This window comes from Dryobates pubescens, chromosome 26 (genome assembly GCF_014839835.1).
Source record: "Dryobates pubescens isolate bDryPub1 chromosome 26, bDryPub1.pri, whole genome shotgun sequence".
Taxonomy (NCBI): domain Eukaryota; kingdom Metazoa; phylum Chordata; class Aves; order Piciformes; family Picidae; genus Dryobates; species Dryobates pubescens.
The window spans coordinates 7782086-7804421 of NC_071637.1; the positions used below are offsets into that span (position 1 = coordinate 7782086).

The 22336-nt window shown below is 42.0% G+C and overlaps 1 protein-coding gene across 3 annotated transcripts in view; it reads left to right on the top strand.

Annotated features, from left to right (window-relative positions):
* The window catches only part of PTPN1 (protein tyrosine phosphatase non-receptor type 1), a 42855-nt gene that overhangs the window by 14753 nt on the left and 5766 nt on the right, over nt 1-22336 (top strand). For all 3 annotated transcript variants that reach the window (XM_054173471.1, XM_054173474.1, XM_054173473.1), the window contains 4 exons: nt 12804-12894; nt 14617-14717; nt 17348-17446; nt 21238-21375. In XM_054173471.1, the coding sequence (XP_054029446.1) occupies nt 12804-12894; nt 14617-14717; nt 17348-17446; nt 21238-21375 (429 nt within the window). The remainder of the gene's footprint in view (nt 1-12803; nt 12895-14616; nt 14718-17347; nt 17447-21237; nt 21376-22336) is intronic.

The window sequence follows — 22336 nt, forward strand, 5'->3', positions numbered from 1 at the left end:
TTCTGACACCTAAGGAATAATCTCTTTGTTTCTGGTTTTGTGGTGTCACAGAAAATAGGCCATTAACAATTAATCCAGAAGTGCTTTTGCATTTAGAAAGTCTTTCCACCAGAAACATACAGGAAATGTATGATTTCCAGGCCTGGCTCCCCTGGCTCCAAATGATGTCTGTGTCCAATGACAATTCTTTTTTTTTCCTATGGTGTTAATAATGGGGTAGGGCAGCTAATCTAAAACTTAATTGCATTGCCTCTAGAGACCATGGAAGACAAAAGCATTCCTACAAGAGCCTAACCAAACTGCTCAGAGAAGTAACGTCCCTTCTGAAAGGAGGAATATATAGTTGTTCCAACACAGCTGTCAACCCAAGAGTGTTACAGTGAAGTGGTTGGATTCCTAAAATGGTAGTGAGAAACATTGACTCCTAAGTTAGAAACCTAATGAGTTGGAGCGTTGCAGATGAAAACTAATCTGCTTGGAGAACACAAGTAGCATCCATAATAGCAACTGAGAGGTGGCTTCTGTCTTCAGTAGGTGTGTTCTTTAGCTGGTGCATTTGCACTACTCTTGAGGGAAGACACAACTGGCTATTCAGAAGAGATTAGGTAGATGAAAATTACCAGTGTAACATAAGTGTTGATTTTGGAATGTAATGCCAGCAACAGCAAATTTGATGTTAGGGCAGCCCAAGGACAATAGCAGAGATCTGAAAAAATGAATGATATTTTCCTTTGTAAATCCTAGAAGGATATTTTTGTAGCTATAAGTCTCTAATGATCTTGCAAAGGATGATGTATGAGCATATTCTTACATACAACCTGCCTTTTCCCTTTGCATGTAATCCTGATGTGTTAACAGCATAACAAAAATGATGATAAATCTTAAGTGTACAAAGTCACCTGTTTGCCCTATTACTCATGGCATGGACTGTGGTTTTTAGAAGGTATTGTAAAGTGCCAAGTCAAGTTGTTGAATTTATAAAGAGCTTGATAAGTTAATAAGAGAGCTCTTTAAAAGCTTGGATTTTGTTTTCAGGCACACCTAGTACTGTAAGACCACTCTGACACAGTTCCTTGCATTTTGATATAAGTGTCTCTGTTTAGCCATCTCTCGTAGAATAGAATTAACCAGGTTGGAAGAGACCTTTGAGGTCATTGAGTCCAACCTATCATCCAACACTATCTAATCAACTATACCATGGTACCAAGCACCCCATCCAGTCTCTTCCTAAACACCTCCAGTGACCCCACCACCTCCCTGGGCAGCCCATTCCAATGGGCATTCTACTTGTTTTTTACTACCCAGTTTGAGCATGCACCAAAACTTCCAAGGTCACCTTATTTCCTGTTTTCAAGCAGTATTTGTAAACTGTCTTTGGTCATCCAGTTACTAGTAATGACCACCACTTCAGTGTAGATCTGGCATGATCCAAGAGATGTATGTATTTTTTTTTCTTTGAGCCTCATCATCCACTTGCAACAAAGTGCTGCAGAACAAGCTGAAAACAGTAAAAAGCATGTTCCTGCTGGCCAAATCCAGGGTTAAAACCCCTTGTGATCTCACTCAGAGCATCGCATACCTTCCCTGGAATTGTGATGGTGTAAATTGTGGGTGTAAAATCAAACTCTCTGGGGGGAAAAATAAACAAACCAGCCAACCAAGAACCCCACTGTACCATTAGGAGACTGTTTTAAGGAAACAACTTCTCTTTCTCTGAGTTGTTAGAATTGCCTTGAAGATTAGAGCTATAAAACATCCCAGAGCCTGACAGGTTTCTTTAAATCTTTGCTGGGTAGGCAAAATGATGGATTTAGGAGAGATGGTGGCTTTGTAGTAGATCACTATTTTATCCACATCACAACTGTTGCTAAGGTCTTGTGTATTTTGTAGTTACTTTACCTGTCCCTTAGGGCTACTTCATGGTTATTCCTAGCTAAAATCCCTGATGCTTCATGGATGCCGCCTAATTGGTTTCAATTAGGGAGGAAAGGGAAAGCTTAACTCGTTGGTGCGGTTGTGTTCACAGCTTATTAGTGGTTGGTGTTTTGGAACTGCTGTATAAACACCTTGTCATTTTCCGTGAGATGCTTTCCCAGGACAGGCCTCTGGTTTAAGGGCTCATATTCTGTGCTGTCAACTTCTGTGCTCTGGCTTCATGGCAAAAAGGCCTTCCCTTGGAGGAAGGAACATGGTCATACCAATTGGAATGTCTGGGGAATTGCCCTTTGTTTAGGAGCTCAGATTTGTGTTACACTTTCGTGGATGCTTTCATAAATACATTGGGAAGGTGACTGCAAGCTTCTTCTCTGGCCCATGTTATGGAAATATACCTTGTGGTGGAAATTCATCTTTTCTACTTAGAGCAGTGGTTTGCTAAAGTGTTGTAGTGCTGGGTAGCTTCTAGTTGTGTGTTAGACAACTAGATTTCTACCTCGCACGTGGTATCTTCATTTAAAAGTGACTGTGACAAAATTAAGATCCCTTGGGAATTGCAGCCTGTCCTTTTCTCTCTGGCAGTTCTGTTATTTTGAGAATTCCTGCATGTTACTGATGAGGGAATGCTGGACTTGACTAATCTTCTGTTAGTGTGACCAGTATTTTCAAGATACCAGTTAGTAATGTAGCTGTTTAACTCATGTCATCCATGGTAATTCTGCAGTTGTGCAAGTTTAAACTGCTGGTCAGACAAATGCACAAATGAACAAACAAACAAACAAAACCCAAATTAATGTTCTTTTGTTCCTTTAAAATACTTGTCCTGAGTGAAATACAGCCGTGTTTGTCTATCAAGCAGCTAAAGTGCTGTGCTGTTTGTTTGGCTTTTAGTCAACATACTTTCCAGGAAAAGGTGAAAGGACACAAATACCACAGACAAGTTTCGTTTGCAGTTCAGTGCATGTGAAGTGTGTGTTTTCATCTAAAATGAAGCCCTCTTTAAAAAAAGACTTAATCAGGTCTCGGTAGGAAGACTGAGAGTTAAGCTCTTCAAATGTGCAGGGCTGCTTGCTTTCAGACTTGGCAGGTGTGATGTTACTCATCGAGAACTTGGTCTGCATCTGGGTGCTCTGGGTCCTTTGGCCCTGCAGGAGTTCTGTTGTAGTTCACTTCATGAGTGTGTTAGTAGTCTCCAAAACTGGAGGAGGGCCTTAAACAGCAACAGTAGATCCAGTACTAAACAACTGTCTGGAGTCTATCTTCAGGCAGAAGATGATACTGTCTTTCTATACTGGCACAATATATTCTAGCAGCCTGTCAAATTCCTTATTGACAGGAGTAATAAAAATGCCAGGTATTCTGAATGTTTGTATTGTTTTTACTGAGCAGCATGCCAGCATGCCCAAGTTAAATAGAAGAGCAGAACGTGTTCAGAACCAGAACTCTTGAAGCAGACATTTACACTGGTGTCAAAGATGGGAGAGAAGGAAAAAGAAGCCATAAAGATCTGTTCAGCTTTAAAGGGATACAAGCCTGACTCTGTTGCCTGATGAGGGCACTCAGGGGGGAGTGCTGCAAGTGGGTCTGATTGCAGAATGCCAGTTGGATCCAAATATCTCATTGTTGTCAGTTCAGTTACCAGGCCAAGTTTAAATTCTGAAATCATAATTCAGTTAAAAGAAGGCATGTAAGAGATCCCTTTAAAACACTCAACTTAGCCCAGCAAACAAACCTACATCTTAAACCCCACAGGTGACAGTTATCAAAATTAAGGAGACAGTTTGTCAGAGGGGATAACTGGAGAATGGGGTAGAAGACAACTTTGGTCATGGTCTGGTTGTGATTTGCATTGCTTGCATACTGTTGTCATGCAGCTGATGGGAAAGGAGTATAATTACTAGCATCTCTGCCCCAGAGGAAACACTCTGATGGCCTATACCTGTACAGATCAAATCACACAGGCCTTCTGTGGGAAGGGAGAGGGGGATAAATTGTTAAATGGAACTATGTGCCTGTGTTCTTCTGCTTCAAGTTTATGAATGTGCTTGTTTCAGTGTGCTGGGATCCATTTACAGGAAGTCAGGCTTGACTTTCTGCCTATTGATTCCTGCCCAAAGTGAAACTTGTGATATTAACAAAGCATGAGTGACTGGGGGGGGTGTTGTTGTGGGGTTGGTTGGTTGGCTTATCTTTTGAATATTCCTTGATTGAAAATAATACAGCTAAGCTTTCCCCCCCCCCCCCGTTTTTTTTTTTCCTTCCTTTTTTTTAACTCTTGAAGGGTTTAGGTGGGGTTTTTTAAAGGTGAGATATCTGAATAAGATTCCTGTAATGGTGATGGCATTTACAGCTGGTTTGAGCTTATCTAGAACAAGAATTCTCACTGTTTTCCCACCTGTATTGATCTTGTGAAGAGAAATTAGCCACTGCCTGGTGGAAAGAACTGTTTTCAGGGCTCTAAGAATAGAATAGAATTAACCAGGTTGGTAAAGACCTTCGAGATCATTGAGTCCAACCTATCACCCAACACTATCTAATCAACTAAACCATGGCACCAAGCTTCCAGTCTCTAACTAGGCTATCCATATGTCAGTCATGACAGGTACAGTCATGATAGGCCCTGAAACAGAGTGAAAAACTTAAAGGATAATACTTCAGTTTCATCCTTCTGTGTCTGATTCTTTTCTGTTAAGACTTGGGGATTTCATCCATCAAATTACCTGGTAAAGACAGCAAAATCTAGGGTTTAGTTTGCTTGTTGTAGCTACAGATGAAGTGAGTTCCCATATCTTGATCAAATGCCTGGAATGTAAGAAATAGCTTATACTTCTACCAAAGGGGTTTTGGATAAAGCTGTTACAGATTGAACTATGTCAACATGGCATTACCTTTTACTATCTTTTAGTAAATAGGACTCTGGTTACTGAGAGAAACAGTCTCAGCTGGCTGCTGTTAGACAGCTATTAGGAAGATTTTTATCTCCATTTTTTTGGTGGAGTTCTACAAAATAAATTCTTTCTGTAAGCAGGTATTTTAATTTTTAATTCAAACATGAATGCCAGCTGGATTAATTCTGCAAACCAGGCTTAACTGGCTTTCCTCTGAAGCCTTCTGTCCTTGTTACAGCACAATCCTCAAAACTGTTTAAACCAAAGAGTATCTCAGACCTTTTACAAAGGCTGGATTTGGTTTGGTTTAGTTTGTAGGGTTTTTCCCATGCAGAACACTGAACTACTTAAGTGATTTAGGCTTTCTGGATGTATACATTGAGCTTCTTGTGCTGCACTTCAGTGGTCAGTTGTATGTTAATGGGTGTTAATACATTGGTATATTAACCTGAGCTGCTTTCTGAGACCCATGTGAGCAAATTTAAACACTTGAAAGTCTAGCATGTGTCTGAAAATATTTGCATAATTTCAAGGGAATTGGAGGGCGGGAGGAATACATAGCTGCCTGATGGCTTAAAAAAACACAACCAAACCTCAACCAAAAAAAGGCAGTAAAAACTTGCAAATATTGGTGATCACTAATGACCATGACAGTGAACAAATGATGAAGCTGTGAGCAAGAAGTGATGTTGGTGCAGATAGCTTGTAACTCATTTTGACTTTGTAATACAGCTGAAAAGGGGGCACTCAGAAGCAAGAGAGCGTTACATTTGATTAATTTATTAATCACATGAGCTCATTTGTCTTCATTTTAAGTGGTGATAATGGATCATGCAGGGAATTTGGGACAATAGTGCAGCCTTGCTTTCTTAACACGAGCTGAGGTTATTAACACTGTATGTGGTAGCTTTGAAAGATAGTAGATGATTCTGAGTGAGTATAAGAGGAAAAAAAACCACTCCATGGTTCCTATTTCATGAAGTCAGAGCTCCCCTTCAGAAATTGTAAATCATCTGCAGTGCATCTGGGGCCATCTCTTCTCCTTTCGTTTCTAAGTGGCAGTTTGTGTCAAGTTTAGGGAAATACCTTACTTACGCAGCACAATGATCTGGTTTTGCTGTGTACAGGTGTGAGAGGAAGCTTCTCTCATCCATCCCTTACCTTCTGGTAATAACATGTCTTTTTCCTTCCCTCTCCAAAGCCATGTGGTCTTTACCTCCTGGGTGTTTTTTGTTTGGGGGTTTTGTTGGGTTGGTTTGTTTATTTTTTGTTTGGTTGGGGGTTTTTTTGTGGTCATAGCTCTGTCAAAGCTACAAGGTAGCTTTTGAGATGTCAGAATGAAAACATTAGGTAACTGGGAAAGAATGGCTGTTTATGTCCACTTACGAAGCTTGGAATACCCTGCAGGACAGAAATTAACTAATTTTTAAGCTTGAACAACAGACTGCAGACTAAATTCCTTTAGGAGTTACGTGGACATCTGGGCTGTCAGATGCACCAGTCTATTTGAGATGAGGTTAACCCACAACTCTATCTGGAGACCTCTAATGTTTGAGTGAATCAAGACCTGGATCTCATCTCTGTGATTATTTTTCTTAGAGGAGAAAAGTAACCAAGTTAGAACCTCTTGATGCTTTAATGAGACTGTGGTTTGTTTCCTGGCACTGAATTTGTTTGATGATACAGATAGCAAAGCTCTTAGTCTGCACAACAGCTGTCAAGAAGCAACCATTTCATCTTCTCAAAAGTCTCTGTCCTTTCAATAATTTCTGAGATGCATTTCTGGAGCAGATTGAGTATCTGGGTGGAAAAATAGAAGTGGATGTGAAGAAGGGAACTTCAGTTGTTTTCTTGTACTGACCCTCCATTCAGTTATTTCCTGTTTGGCAGTGAGTACATGGCTACGAAACAGCAGAAGTAAAATGTTCCTGCCAGCTACTCTGAACTTCTTCTGTTATGGGTCATAAATTTCAAGGACAAACTGTATTTTGAACTTACTGAAATTTGAGAAGTCTCATGTAATGCTTTAACCTAATACTGGAGTTTAGATCTCTGATTGCTCTGGCTCTCCTGCAGCCTTCAAAACCAGTTTTTACTTACTGCAGATAACAACTTTGAAGCAAAACAAGAATCTGAACAGCTTAGCTCTGCAATGTCTTCCTTTTGACAGCATGCAAAATAAATGTACTGTTAAAATGTGGAAATGACACAAGTATGTGGCTTTCTCCCTTCTGGAAGTACATGCCCAAGCTGTAAGAACCATTCAGGTGCAACTGTTTAATTGACCATTTATAGAGTGCAGCTGATTAAGTGGGTACAATAAAATACTGCAGATTGGCTTTCATAATTCCTACATTTCTACAGGTAGGCACATTGAAACCAGTCAGTGGTGAGTAACAGTCTGTAATATCTGCTAGCTGCAATAAATAAGGGCCCAGATGAAATGTCTCACATTGCCACGTGCTGATATGATTTAGGAACGTTGTCATGCCCAGTTTACATTCTCCTGGGGAGTTCTTTCCGTGCCTACAACCAGCTGACTGGTGTCAGAAGTCCTGCTTATGATGCCTTGCTGCAACCTGTTCCAGATAGCCCATGCAGTGCTGAATTAGCAAGGGGCTTTCTAGGAAAACCATGTTGCAAGTGTGTGATTCCTATTTGTTTCTTTATTTTTAAACTCACGTCAGAGCGTTGTTGATCTTTACACAAGCCTATCCTGTTCTTTCTCTCTCTGTGCTATTTGACCTCAGGAAGAAGCTTGGCATGCCAGCCGCCTTTTTTTTTTTGAGGGATATTAATAAGCAAGTCAATACTACCAGTTTTTACTTGAAAGCAAAACTGAGAGACAAGGTTTTTAAAAAGCATTGAAGTCTATGTTTATTTGATTTATCTGGCTAAAACTCTGCAGCTTGTTAAGAATTAATGTTATGGGATCCCATTGGCTGTCTGTTTATCTGATCTTTAGATTAACTTACTGTTACCTACAAGTTACATTCCTCATTTCTTGTCCTCCAAATACCCTGATGCAAAGTTTAACATAGGATGAGAAATCCAGTCTTGCTTGTCAAAGTGGGTTGAGTGAACAGTTGATCTATGTATGCTTTATATCTTGGAGAGATTCTTCTGTTGAGGAGTCGGTTCACTGCTGCTCAATGACTCAGTTTGCTCCCTTACACACTGAATCTGAAGATCTTTTCCCTTTTCTGTAAAGTAGCTATTTATTGGAGATGCCTTTGTGCTCACCATTTTTCTTGTCATCTTCTGCATGGGTCTTACCCACCTCACATAATCATAGGGGTATTTCCATTCTGAAATCAGCCTGAAATGGCAGCTCAGAAAACAGCAGCTTTCACTGGACATTAATGTAACTCTCTTTTATTTTCCACTTCTTTTTCAGTGCTAGCTTTAAGAGGAAATCTGGGTTTTATTTTTTGTTAAGCTCTTAAGCTACAATTACTTTTTTTTTTAAATTTAAGTCTTTGCATGCTTACTGCAAATTGCTTTCTGTAGTGTTACTGCCTCAGTAGATAGAGAAGTGCACAGTAATCTATCCTGTGATAAGATCTTGGCAATTGCTGCTTCCCGTAGGAACAGAACTGTTAAAATGCCAGTATATCATTATCTCTTAGTCTGAGCTACTCCAGAGGCTATGGTGTAATAAAACAGTGTGAGGAAATCAAGGCCTGCTGCAGAGTTCCTCAGGAGCCTCTCTGTCAAATCTGAAGGCCTTTAGGTTGGACATTTGGTTTCTCTTCCAAAGAAAAACAAAGCTTTGGTGTGTCTGCTTGAATGGCTGCTGTCATGCACACCTCTTATGTGATCTTATCCCTCAGTTCCTTGAAGATTTTGGGGTGTATCTTCTCTTCTTAATCTCCTGGCAGTGTCTGAACAAGATGACAAAAGTATAGTCAAATGTGCTGCTGGACTGGAAGATCCCCAGACGTCCCTTCCAACCCTTAACATCCTGCTGTTGTGCAAAGAGTCTGTGTGGCAGCTGTAGCGTAGTGCAGAATGTCAGTAGCCAGGACTAGTAGGAAAGATTGCAGAAAATACTTACTGAGTAAAGAGGGAATTGATAGCCCTATGACTTCAGCGAGGTTAGCTGGTTAGGAGGCTGACTGGAGGGTAAGGTTTTGAAGGCTGGGAGGAACGTAAAGAAAGGGCTGTGGTCTACAGGGTGACTCACTAATGTTAGGTTTCTAGTAGGGGGAAGGGAGGATGAGTTGAGTGTCTTGGTGCAGGAGGCTTTGGGAAAAGGGACTAGAAGCTACCATGAGCACTTCATCCTGATGAACATCTGTAGGACTCTGGAAAGTAAAAGACTGTGTTTATGGGGCTGAGCAAACAGCCATCTGCCTTTGCATTCTCTGTCTGTCCTTTGTGGCAGGGAATGTGGTGCTGTCAGAGCAGGTGGAATCCATTCATGCAACTGAGAGCAGCTTTCTTCTGTAAAGCACTAAAAAACTTATTCCAGTCACTACTGTGAATTAACAGTTAGAACTTCCCACTTGAAGAACAGTGCTTCAGCAGACTTCCTCTTTCCACCTCTTGAGTTTTTGGGGGTTGCACAGGGTTCAGGACTTAAAACCAGGATATGAGTGGCATGGAATGACTCATGTTCAAAACCAGAAGCATTTGACTTTGGAAAACCGACTTCAGGTCTAGCCCTTCCTCTTTTAAGTTTTATATTGCACGACCTTTTAAATGAAATGTCGAGCTTCCTTTTGAAATGACAGGATCTCTGCAGTGTGACTCTGAGTGTGATCCAAGAAGGTGTTTCATAACTTCATCAGTCCCTGTGTTCCTCCACTGAAGTCAGTTCTCGTGACATCACTGACTTCAAGTTCCTCATAGCAAAACAATTCCATGCTTCGAATGAATCTGCAGTCTCCAACGTGGAGATCCTGTAGTACTGTTTGTTGGGCACCCTAACACCAGTGCACATCAGTAGTTGTGTGATTCCAGCAGTAACCAGTAACAGAAGTTTCTGAGGAATGCACAAGAAAGCCTCTAACATGGCCACTTTACATAACTTGTCACTAGATTGTTTGTCTCCAATAGTTTTCTCTGAAGGCCATCTGGTTTCTGCTAAAGCTAGCTTCATATCCTAGAAGAGATTGTAGATTTCTTGTGACTTCCAATGTTCTAGCAACTACTGTAACACAAAACCCACTCCCAAACCAAAAACCCTCAGCCGGAACCCCCAAACCACTTTTGTCCTGTGTTGCTGAGAAGACTGTGCCCCATCTTTTCGGCCCTGGATTTGACCACTGAGGCCCAGGCATTAATGTCCTCTAGGATTTTCTATTTGATTGGTGTTCCTTACATTCAGGAATGAAGTACTGTGTGCTAGCTGGATTCTCACAGGAGGCAGCAGCTTGCCTGTTGCCATATCTAGGTTCTTCATTTTGCTCCCACCCTGTTATATTTTTTTCTGCTTGTTGAAATGTGCTTCAGAAATACATTATGCTTTTAAATGGTTTCTGGAAGGTACCTGGGTACCTTCTTTCCATTCCCTCTATGCCTATAGGCATCTCCTAGAACTCCCTCATTCCTTCAGTTCCTTTAGGCATTGTAGCATCTCTAAAAATATCTACTATTTGGTAGCAAGGTAATCATAGCCAACTTGGTATTCCCTGAGCAGTAAATTACCAGGTTCAGATGCTTAGATATGTGATGTTGGTATGTGAATCTGTGGAACTTTGTGAGGCTGGGAGCAGTGTGTATGGGCACATCCACCTGTGCACTGAAGGATAATATTTGTATATTAGAAGGCCTTTGCATCATTCCACTTCTGTAAGGAAGTATTTAATCCATGTGTTGTTTTAAAAGGTGAGACAGTGCTTTTCACATTTGTTTAGGCTGTGAAAAGAAAAGTAGGTTAGTGCTGCTGCAAATTTAACCCAATATTTAGAGCAAAAATGCCCCCAACAGTCTTGTTTGGGTTTGCATTTTACTGTTGGGTTGGTTGTAGGTGGTTTTTTTGGCATGAATCCTAAGTGATGGGTTGGTCCTGGTGATTTTCATGATGTATTTTAACACTTAACTTAGGTAAGGCTTATGGGAAACATGGTCAGAGACGTAGAAAATCGTTTTTCCTGGTTGCCTGGTTTTCTCTCTTGTTAATCCTCTGCAGACAGCAGAGAGGAAAAAAAACAAAAAAAAACCAGAGCCCTGCAAAGTCACCAACCTCATGTCAGTGACAAATTCATGAAAACACCCTTTTAGCCACCTCATGTTGGAGATAGTAGCCTGTGGCGGTCAAGATCATATTCTCCAGACTGCATTCTTCGTCAGCAGAAATACTGGCGGCCAAGTGTTCAGTTATAAAAAGAGAGCAGCTGATGTAAGGCTTATTTCAGTGAGGAGCCATTTCAGAACACTGCACTAATTCTGAGCAGGTATATGTAAACTAGACATCTTCCCATGACGTGGAGCCTGGGGTGTAAGATGATGCATAACTGAATAACAGGGTAGGAGAAGGGAAAAAAGCAATAAGCTGCAGCAGGTAGCCCCCTTAAGAAGAGAAAATCTTCAGCATTGTATGTGTGATTCCTCATGCAAAACTGAGAGGAACCAAAAACCAGCTTGGTTTGGCCTGCATGTTGGGGATTAGATTTGCTGGTGTAAAATCCTCCTGTTCTGATGTTGGAAAGTTAGCACAATTTGAACCAGAGCCTGAGTTTCAGTTCAAAACTGTTAATAGAGGAGTGCTCAGGCTGTCTGTGCAAGTTATCTGTGTATCACCAGCAGCTTCCAAAGGCACTCATTCTGTGTGTACAGAAACCTGTTCTCTGGTCACACTCGGTGTGGATCAGCACAATGCTCAAATGTGTCTGCATCTGGACAGATAGTTAATAACAGTCTGCTTAATTTGGCTGACTATAATTAGCAATGTTAATTTAATCCAATGAAAGGAGATTAATTCAGCTTGATAACTTATTTTTACTTATGATTTTAGTGGCCTCTGGGCCAGGTCCATTTGTCCACTGCACATATGTGCACAGTGATCTATCTGAGGATTTCTTAAACTGAATTTTGCTGTCAAAATACCAATTTCTCAGTAAATCCATTCCTCCAGTTTTCATTAATTTCAGTTAAATCTAACAGCTTCACCCTGAAACTCCCAGTGCTTTAATTTTTATTGAAGTATGGCATTTTTAGCACTATTTATTTACAGTGTGAAGTTCTATTTCTACACACTTGGACTAATGTCCCAGCTTAGCCATTGGAATGGGCTGCCCAGGGAGGTGGTGGAGTCATCATCCCTGGAGGTGTTCAAGAGGGGATTGGACGTGGCACTTGGTGCCATGCTCTAGTCATGAGGTTTGTGGTGACAGGTTGGACTCGATCTTTGAGGTCTCTTCCAAGCTTGGTGATTCTGTAATTCTGTGTGACAGCAGAATTCTTTATATTGGTGGAACTGTTTTGAAATTGTCCCAGATGGCTGAGCTAATCTATGCATCTGAAAGACACCCTGATAGTGACATACTGCTGATAACTCCAAATAAAGCTGTAATTGATCTTAGACAAGTGGCCCCTCCCTGTGTGTGTGATGTCAGGGAGGGTGGACAGGTGCTTTTTCTCTCACAACAAACTTTCTTAATTGCTGCTGAGTCAGAATTACAACTGATAGTTTACTGATAGTGCAAAGCATTGCTTAAAGTAGTTCATATGAAAGTGCTTTGGGGCAAGGACCCTGTTCCATGGGGGCCCTTAAGGCAGAACATCTAGGATAAGTTCTGCTGCTTTATTTGTCTGTTAAAATGTGATTATCTTGATAATAATGTTAATGTTGTATTCTAATAAGTTCAAACTCAGTTCATAATTTGAAGCCCAAAGTGCTTTCTGTCCAGAACTGTCACGTGTGAAGATGTGAAATCAGAAAGGTATTTGTCTTAAAATAGCTAATGGTGTGATGGTATTGGATGGATTCATATCTAAGCCTTGAAAGTTGTGTTTTGTTTTGTTTTGTTGCAGGACATCAGGCATGAAGCCAGTGATTTTCCATGTAAAGTGGCCAAACATCCCAGAAACAAAAATAGGAATAGGTACAGAGATGTCAGCCCCTGTAAGTATGCTTTCTTTTCTATTGTTTGTAACAGACTCTTGACCTCTAATGACTTCTGCTAACAGCTGGATGGTCTTTGTAAGAATAAGATTCCTGTTGGATAGATTTGCACCCAAGACAATTCCTGTTGTTAATATATTTATTTCTAAGACAGATGTCACAGGACATTATTATATCCAGAGGATTACACTAGAGCAGCATGTAGTAGGTTCTCTATTTGAGGGCAGAAATCTGAAGGAAGGAACTTGCTTTTGCCTTTGAATTCTTATACTGCAGAAGAATGGTAACTGAAGTGGCATTAATAAGATTGCAGGTAGCCTTTCTCTTGTCATACTCAATTGGAGCATCCTTCTAGTCAAGAGAGGGTAAGTGCCTCTATTGGAGATTGGGAAGAGTCTAAAGTAAAACATACAACTACTAGGAGTAAATCTGAGCTAACTGGAACAAAGCAGAGGGACATCTGCAAAGATGTAAGACCTGTGTCTCTGAAATTATTATTGTTACACATTCTGATGGAAGGCACACGTCGGTCCAGTGTTGCAGCCTGTCTTTCCTTCCCTGATCCCACTTAAAAAGGCAGTAACATTCAGACTTGCCTGTGCCTGGCACACTCTGCTCTTGGGATGCAAGAGAAACTACAGCAGCAGAGTGCAGAGAAGTAGAGGACTGTAGGTGAATGGTCAGCAGAGAACAATGTACCAGACACTGAAGAAAGCTCACAGCTGAGTGGCTAAGCTGCCTTCTGTGCACTAAATGACAGTGACTGTTCTGGGACTTCTTTAGCTCTTGAAGGGTGCTACAGCACTGCTGCCTGCTTTAAATGCAGAGTTTCTGCAGTCTCTGTCACTGGGCAGATGTTTGTCTTCTGTTCCAAGACAAGAACATTATTGTATATCAGAAAACTTTTATACTTAGTGGTTAAAAGTTACTGAAGTCTTTGGGGCAATCAGCTAGGAGCAGTAATGTGGCAGTTTGCTTTCCTAAGCAGTTCTAATACTTGGGGTTGTGAGTAACAAATGGTTCTTTTTTGCCTTGAAGTAATTCTAGTCCCAGTCTTTTGGGCTTTCTTGCAAAATGTGGGAACTCGTGTGTGTGGTTTTTCTGACAGTGGTTTGGGTTTTTTTCAATCCCAAGTGGAGCAAGCTGAGGCTGACAAGCAAGGAAATTACATCCACTGTCATTCTTGAATTTGGATCCTCCTTTCTGAACCTTTAGGTGTGGTTGGGTTTGGAATAGTAGCTAAATGTCTTGAAGAAGAGCAGCAAGTCTGTGTTCTGCTCATCGGGTGTATGTTCAGGCAAACCTTGAACAGCCTCGAACAAGCTGGGTTTGAAGGCTTGAGCTGCAAAAGATAAACAGCTGTGTAATTAGATTTAGTTAAAACCAGTGACTCAATAGCTGTCCAAATAGGTCAGTGTGATCTAGTTTGCAGATTGCTGTTGTGATTCCTTCAGATGCAACTACTTCCATTCTTGCTGTGTATTCTTGGAAGACCAGAGTGCAGCTTCTGTTCACTGCCCTTGATGCAGTGCTGCTCTAGTAGTACCCTTACTGTATTTCCAGAGCTAACAAGCCCAGGGAACACTTTTGCACTACCAGGCATTAGGCTCTTTCAGTTCCTCAGGACAGCTCAGCTTTTTTGATCCCAACATCTGATGAGGTTGTTCATGCATTTTGCTGTGTTGCATAGTCATTAACCACTGTTTTCTAATTATGCTGCAGTTGATCACAGTCGAATTAAGCTAAACCAAGGTGACAATGACTATATCAATGCTAGTTTGATAAAAATGGAAGAGGCCCAAAGGAGCTACATCCTTACCCAGGTAATTGTTGGCAGAGCATAATAAAAATCATATGGTTGGAGTTCTTTTTCTTGAGTTCTCTTTAGCCTTATTCTGTTTGCTTTCTTTATGTGAAGCTAGTTAAGTGTATAGAAACATCTGTGCATATATAAATATTTTACAGCCATGTTACCTATTGCTTTCAACTTCCTGTCAGCACTGACTGACTTCTTGTGGAATATTTCGGCCACTTTGTATATTTGACTTCAGACCCATCTAGGCTAGAAGCTGATGTCCTTGCAGAAATTTGCTTGTTAGATTATATTATGAAACATTTAAATGTGATGGAGATCAGTCACACTTTACATGGAAGGTCAGCATAAAGGCTTTAGACCACTAGTCTTAAGTTGCCTGATGAACTCCCTGAACAGAGGTGAACCTCATGTAACAGGAGGGCTTCACAGGTGCAGAACTATTTGTATGAACTTCAAGATGTTCAAAACCTATTTGAAATAACATCTTTGAAATATAATGGGGGTTTGTGTGTTATGTTGAGCAGGGCAGAAGGTAACTAAAATGTCTTGGGGAATTTCTTGCACCTGAACTTCTGTTTGAAATAAGCAATGTGTTCCACCATGTACTTTGTGTTAAATGTCCTTCTGCAAGTGGTGCTGCTGTATGTGCAAGTAATGTGTCCCCTAATAACACAGCTTCCAAAGGGTGTAAGTTGGGCAGTGCTGTTGCTTCTACCTTTTATGTGAGACAGGAGCAGAGACTTTAGTGATGGGGAGTTTGGGGAGCAGGAGGAAAGTGGCTGTTTTTCACTGAATCTGTGAATTCCACACCTATCTGTATATCACATCTGTTTTATTCTGATAGCAGCTGTTCCAGAATCCTTGTTTGATTCCTTGGAAACTGTCCTGATCTCTAATCTTCACTTTTTTTCTCCCCCCCCCCCCCCCCCCTCCCTTTTTTTTTTTTTCACCTCTTCCTCCCTCACTTCAGATAAAGGTAGACTGGAATTAATATTTTAAAGCAGCAGCTCTTCCTTCCTCTTTCTAGAGAATAAAGATAAATCTTCTAAGGAAGAAGTGTGCAGTACAGTGTTCAATATAAAAGCAATTCTGTGCACACAGCTCTTGTGTTACAGGGGAGATTGATCAGAGGGTTCAACTGCTATGTGCAATAGGCAGATGCACAGCTGACTGGTCCCAGTTACTGGTTCTGACACAGAGTTTCATGGGATCAGATGGCTTTATTTAAATCCAGTCATGCTTTCTGGGTGCCCTGTCCTGCCCTTGTGTTTGAGCAAAGTGAGGAGCAGCGAACACGAGAAGCACAACGTTGCTGGTTTACGTTGCCCAAAATTCAGAGCAATGGTTTTAAAGCAGAAAAAAGGCAAAGGAGCACAGCACAGACAGAGCATTATGCAGAAATCTACTGATAGCCTTTAAAAGAAGTCATCATTTTGTTCACAGTATCACTTAAGGTTGGAAGAGACCTCAAAGATCATCCAGTCCAACCTGTCACCACAGACCTCATGGCACCAAGTGCCACGTCCAGTCCCCTCTTGAACATCTCCAGGGATGGTGACTCCACCACCTCCCTGGGCAGCACATTCCAATGGTTAATAACTCGCTGGGTGAAGAACTTTCTCCTCACCTCCAGCCTAAACTTCCCCTGGTACAGCTTGAGACTGTGTCCCCTTGTTCTGGTGCTGGTTGCCTGGGAGAAGAGACCAACCCCTTCCTGTCTACAACCACCCTTCAGGTAGTTGTAGAGAGCAATGAGGTCACCCCTGAGCCTCCTCTTCTCCAGGCTAAACAATCCCAGCTCCCTCAGCCTCTCCTCACAGGGCTTGTGCTTGAGGCCTCTCAAGGCCTCATTGCCCTTCTCTGGACACATTCAAGTGTCTCGATGTCCTTCTTAAACTGAGGGGCCCAGAACTGGACACAGGACTCAAGGTGTGGCCTAACCAATGCAGAGTACAGGGCACAATGACTTCCCTGCTCCTGCTGGCCACACTATTCCTAATGCAGGCCAGGATGCACGCTGCAGGCTTGTGTTTAGGCGGCTGTCAATCAGCACCCCCAGGTCCCTCTCTGTTTGGGAGCTCTCCAGCCACTCTGACCCCAGCCTGTAGCTCTGCATGGGGTTGCTGTGGCCAAAGTGCAAAGCAGATCCACGAAGATTCTGGAAAACCACGTCATTTGTTACTGCTCAGGCATTGTTTCAGTCTGTGGAACATTTGTCCTCTCAGTCTAGTAATTTTCAAGTATTATGAATAAAAATGCATTGCACAGGAGTTTAATATGGTCATTAATTCTGCTTTTAGTCAGTCAATGAAGTTTTATTTCTCCATTATTTTTGTGTAACTTTCCTAAGAAAATTCTCTCAGCATTTTCACTCCCAGTTCTCTTCTTGCAAATGAGACTACTTCTCTGTTCTTGTTCTGGGGGGGGTGTGGGGTGTGGAGAAGATTAACTGTGCTTTCATGAGTAAGTTCATTGTGGGGAAATGGAACTTACAGCTGTATCACTGCATTTTTGTACAGTTTGAAATGAGAAGTTACTTGTCTAAATGTATTGCCTAGTGCAGTAACTTTTACTGGGGAACATTGCACTGGCATTAACAGAAAATAATGCTAATTTCTGGTGATTCTGTCTCTGCAGGGACCTTTGCCAAATACTTGTGGTCACTTCTGGGAGATGGTTTGGGAACAGAAATGCCGTGGTGTTGTCATGTTGAACAGAGTGATGGAAAAGGGATCCGTAAGTACTTAGCCAGTTTTAGCTCTGGTCATTGCTTGTTTAGGGCTTGCCTTTAAAACAAAGGCGCTAAAAAATACACCCACACAAATAACAACACAGACAAAAACAAGCAAACAAACCAACCCCGCCAACAATGGGAAGGAGATAACCACAAGTAATTTTACCTAAGCAAGAAGGACATTGAGATTCTTGAATGTGTCCAGAGAAGGGCAACGAGGCTGGGGAGAGGTCTTCAGCACAAGCCCTACAAGGAGAGGCTGAGGGAGCTGGGATTGTTTAGCCTGGAGAAGAGGAGGCTCAGGGGTGACCTCATTGCTCTCTACAACTACCTGAAGGGTGGTTGTAGCCAGGAGGGGGTTGGTCTCTTCTCCCAGGCAATCAGCACCAGAACAAGAGGACACAGTCTCAAGCTGTGCCAGGGGAAGTTTAGGCTGAAGGTGAGGAGAAAGTTCTTCACAGACAGAGTTGTTGGCCATTGGAATGTGCTGCCCAGGGAGGTGAAGGGGTCACCAGCCCTGAAGATGTTCAAGAGGGGATTGGTTGTGGCACTTGGTGCCATGGTTTAGTAGTCATGAAGTCTTGGGTGACAGGTTGGACTGGATGATCTTTGAGGTCTTTTCCAACCTTATTGATTCTATGATTCTATTCTAATTATGCCTACAGTTGAATCCCCAGTGAACTGGTCTTAGTGCAGTTTGTAATGCTAAGTCCTAATTTCTTCTGAATTTGGCTGAAAGATGACATGAAGACAATGTGACTCTCCATACAAATGAGGATTTGGTCTCTACTGCTAACCTGGGTGTCTGGAGGTAGTCCTCAGTGTATGCAGATTGCAGCTCTCAAAGGTCATTGACACCAAGTATTCATTCACAAGCATTACAAAACGGTGCTGGAGTAGTCAGAGAAGCACTTTGACTCCAGGTCTCCTTCAAGCAGTAAGAGCTCTAATAATTAAATTTGCCACCAAGGAACATTGATTCTCCACCAGTGTCATTGTTTCACAAAATTCATGAGAGGTCCAAGGAGAATGGAGGTACAATTGAAGTGCTTCACCTGGTATGTGTCCTCAGCAATGATGTTCTGGGTGGTGTGGCCAGCTGCTAAGCCAATGCTTTACTTGCTAGGATAAGTGCAGTGGGCTAAGCTCTGTCCAGACCTTTTAGGAAGTTTACATTAGACAAGACAGGCAGAAGATGAAGGGGAACAACAATAGGGTTATTTTAAATAATTCACCTTCAGACAGATTGAAAATTTTGATTCCCCTGGCATGTGAAGTAGCTGCTGCCTTGAGAGGAAATGTCTCAGCCTTTCTGATGATGGAGACAACAGGAACCATCACAGGCATGGTTTTCACCCATGGGTCAGAGTTCTGCCTGTAGACCAATTCCACAGGTACCAGTCTTAAACTGGACAACTGTGGAAATTTGAGGCAAAAGTGATTTTTAAGACTGAATGTTACAGTGCTGTGAATATAAAGAGGCTTTGAAGGAGGGCTAGTGAGTAGGTTGGATATTCACTGGTTGATAACTGTTTTGCATAATCAGGAAACAATTCCCAATAATCAGGAGAATTCTTGTGTTTGAATAAATTTCAGTGTTAAGTTTTGAGTGCTTGGTGCTTTTTTTTGTAGTACAAGTGAATTCTGATCTTTAAGAGAGATGCAGTAACCATATTTTTCAGTAGTTTCTTGCTTTCCAGCTGTTCCTGCTCATCCTCTGCATTGCCAATAGCTCAGAACAAAGTGAATTAGTGGGATCCCTTAGGGCAGGCTGCTCACACTTCTCAGCAAACAGCAGTTGGGGACCTACAGCAGAGCACGACAAAATACTGTTTGCAGACACATTTGGTGGAGAAATTAGACACAAAGCCAGTTCCTGTCTCTTAAAAATTAATACCAAAAGAAAAGTGCAGAGGATTCTAAGTGCATTCTACACTCTTATAAATTAGAGGGTGTGCTTTGAGTAAAAACTAGGATTAGTCTGAGCAAAACTAGTGTCAGTCTACCTGTGAATTGAATATTGAAGGGTTTTCTTGTTTATTGAATGCTCTCAGGAATCATCTTAGTCTTAAGAATGCTGTTCTTTTTTCATAGTTCTTCAACTTTGAAATCATATTTGCTGCTTAATAAAAGAGGCATTGGCCATGTCCAGTATCCAGTTCTTAGTGCACATTCAGGCACAGGCAAATGGTGGTCACAGTCCCGTTCCGGAGGAGCTGTGCTTTGCAGTAGAAGTAGCAGGCCTTCTCCCAGCCTAACCAGAAATGTAGTTGCAGACTTGCCTATTTGTGCTGCTGCTGAGTTCCAGTTTTTCCCTGCACACTGAAAATGTGCTGCTTTTCCATTTGGCTGACTCAGATGAGGTCCTAGCATGTCAACAGTCTTTGCAAAACTAAGCTCCCTGGGAAAGCTTCCTGAGAAAATTGAAATTCAATCAGAAGCAGGTAATGGGAATGTCTGCTGAATGCAGGGTTTTTTGCTTGGCACTTCTGCCACATGAAATCAAAATGATCTCATTCCTAGTTTTAATTTTGTGGTGAGTGACCCAAAATGTCATTTGGTGTTACAATTGGAAGTTAGCAATGTTGCAGTTCTCTGTGTAGCTTATTCATGGAGCTCCGAACGCTGCTCACAGTGTGTTCTGCTCTCGTTAACAGCTCTTCTTTTGAAGTACAATTTATCTATTTATTTTTTTTTTCACAGGAGAAAAATAAAATGCAGAGTAGGCTGAATTTCATGGGTTTGGCAGTGTTTGGAGAGCTTTATACTTGGACAGTTGCTGGATTTTTTTTGGTTGGTTTGTTCTGACACGAGCTAAAATAAGTACCGGCTAGATTAGATTAGATGTCATCGCTTCTAGCTTGCATGGAGAAAACAGAGAGAGAGCTATACCTGATCAAACCTATCCTCCAGCCTTGGGTCTTTTCATGAGTTCAGCCCAGGTCAAAATAATTTGATTCATACAGAAGATTCACTGGTGATGTGGTTCTGCACCACCAAGTAAGGCTGATACTCTTTACACAAGAATTGGTCCTCACCATAAAAGCAGATGGAGAAATTCTTGTTAGAAAATGTTGCGTTTAAGGTTGTTTATTCTTTGCCTTTCATAGCCTGCAGTGTGCCCAGGCAGCCGAGAGGGCCAATGGCATCCTGGCCTGCATCAGGAACAGTGTGGCCAGCGGGAGCAGGGAGGTCATTCTGCCCCTGTACACTGCACTGGTTAGGCCACACCTTCAGTACTATGTCCATTTCTGGGCCCCTCATTTAGGAAGGAGGTTGACTTGTTTGAACGTGTCCAGAGAAGGGCAACAAAGCTGGGGAGGGGTTTGGAACACAAGCCCTGTGAGGAGAGGCTGAGGGAGCTGGGGTTGCTTAGCCTGGAGAAGAGGAGACTCAGGGGTGACCTTATTGCTGTCTACAACTACCTGAAGGGAGGTTGTAGACAGGCAGAGGTTGGTCTCTTCTCCCAGGCAGCCTGCACCAGACCAAGAGGACACAGTCTCAAGCTGTGCCAGTGGAAGTTCAGGCTGGAGGTGAGGAAGAAGTTCTATACAGAGAGAGTGATTGCCCATTGGAATGGGCTGCCTGAGGAGGTGGTGGAGTCACCATCATTGGAGGTGTTCAGGAGGAGACTTGATGGGGTGCTTGGTGCCATGGTTTAATTGATTAGGTGTGTTGGATTAGTTGATAGGTTGGACGCGAAGATCTTGAAGGTCTCTTCCAACCTGGTCTGTTCTATTTATTCTATTCTATTCTATAATTGACATGTGATATGTGTCCTGTTTGCTTTTAGGTGAAGTGTGCACAGTACTGGCCACGGAAGGAGGAGAAAGAAATGTTTTTTGAAGACACAAACTTGAAGCTAACATTGATATCTGAAGATATAAAATCCTATTACACAGTACGACAGCTAGAGCTGGAAAACCTAACAGTAAGTGCAGAAACCAGGCCTGGGCAGATTCTTCACTCTCTCTCCTCATCAACAAGGTCTTGAAAAAAACATGCTCAGGAATTACAGCAGGCTTTGTTCTGGAATTGGTGGTTGTTCCTGAGCTTGTTCTTCAGCCTCTGGCTTGTGTCTGTTGGAAATGAAACCCTGAAATATCTGGGGAAGTGACAGTCGTTTTCGTATCTTGGGCATTAACTGAGTGAGAAGCTTTGTCACTGCCTTCCAGAGAACCCTTCAGGAAATCGCTTAGCAGGTGCTCCAGGTGTTCCAGTGCTTTTGTCTTAGAGCTGAAGTGATTGCTCTTCCTGTCACTTAAGCTGCCTGTTGGCCCATGTCTTCTTCTAAGGTCTGTTTTTAGGTTTTGGTGTAAGTCTTCGGGTTTTGCCTTGGTTTAGTCCAGGAGCTGTTTTCGCCCTGGCCCTGCAGTGAGCTGTGTGGAGCTCAGTACAAGGATCAGGCCACTTTAGCTTAGTTTTAAGCTTTAAGGGAAATAACTCTTCTCTTTTTTTATTTTTTTGTTTCCTCTTTTATTTTTCCTTTTACACAGTACCAAAATAAAAGTAGGCATGCCATTTCCTACTTCCCTCTCCTCTTCACCACTGCCCCGTATTTAGATTAGTAGTGAGAGCTAATCTAAAGCTCCTTGGGGAGCCTGGCTAAGGAAGGACACCATTAACTTGCACTGCATGCAGGTCATTCAAGATAGTGTCTGAGGCCCATGCTGGTGCTGGTCTAGGTGTGTGTGTGATGTGCTAGCTGAGTTCTGTTCTGCTGGCTACTGGAAGACACAGTTATTCCTTTGTTTGTATGTTAGCATCTTGCATGCTTCATCCTGCCAGGAAATGTGAGAGAGCAGATACGAATTTGATTGAATTATGCCTGAGTAAGAATTTAATTGATGTAGTTTGTGGTGTGTATGAGCTGTGATGTCTGCCATAGACTT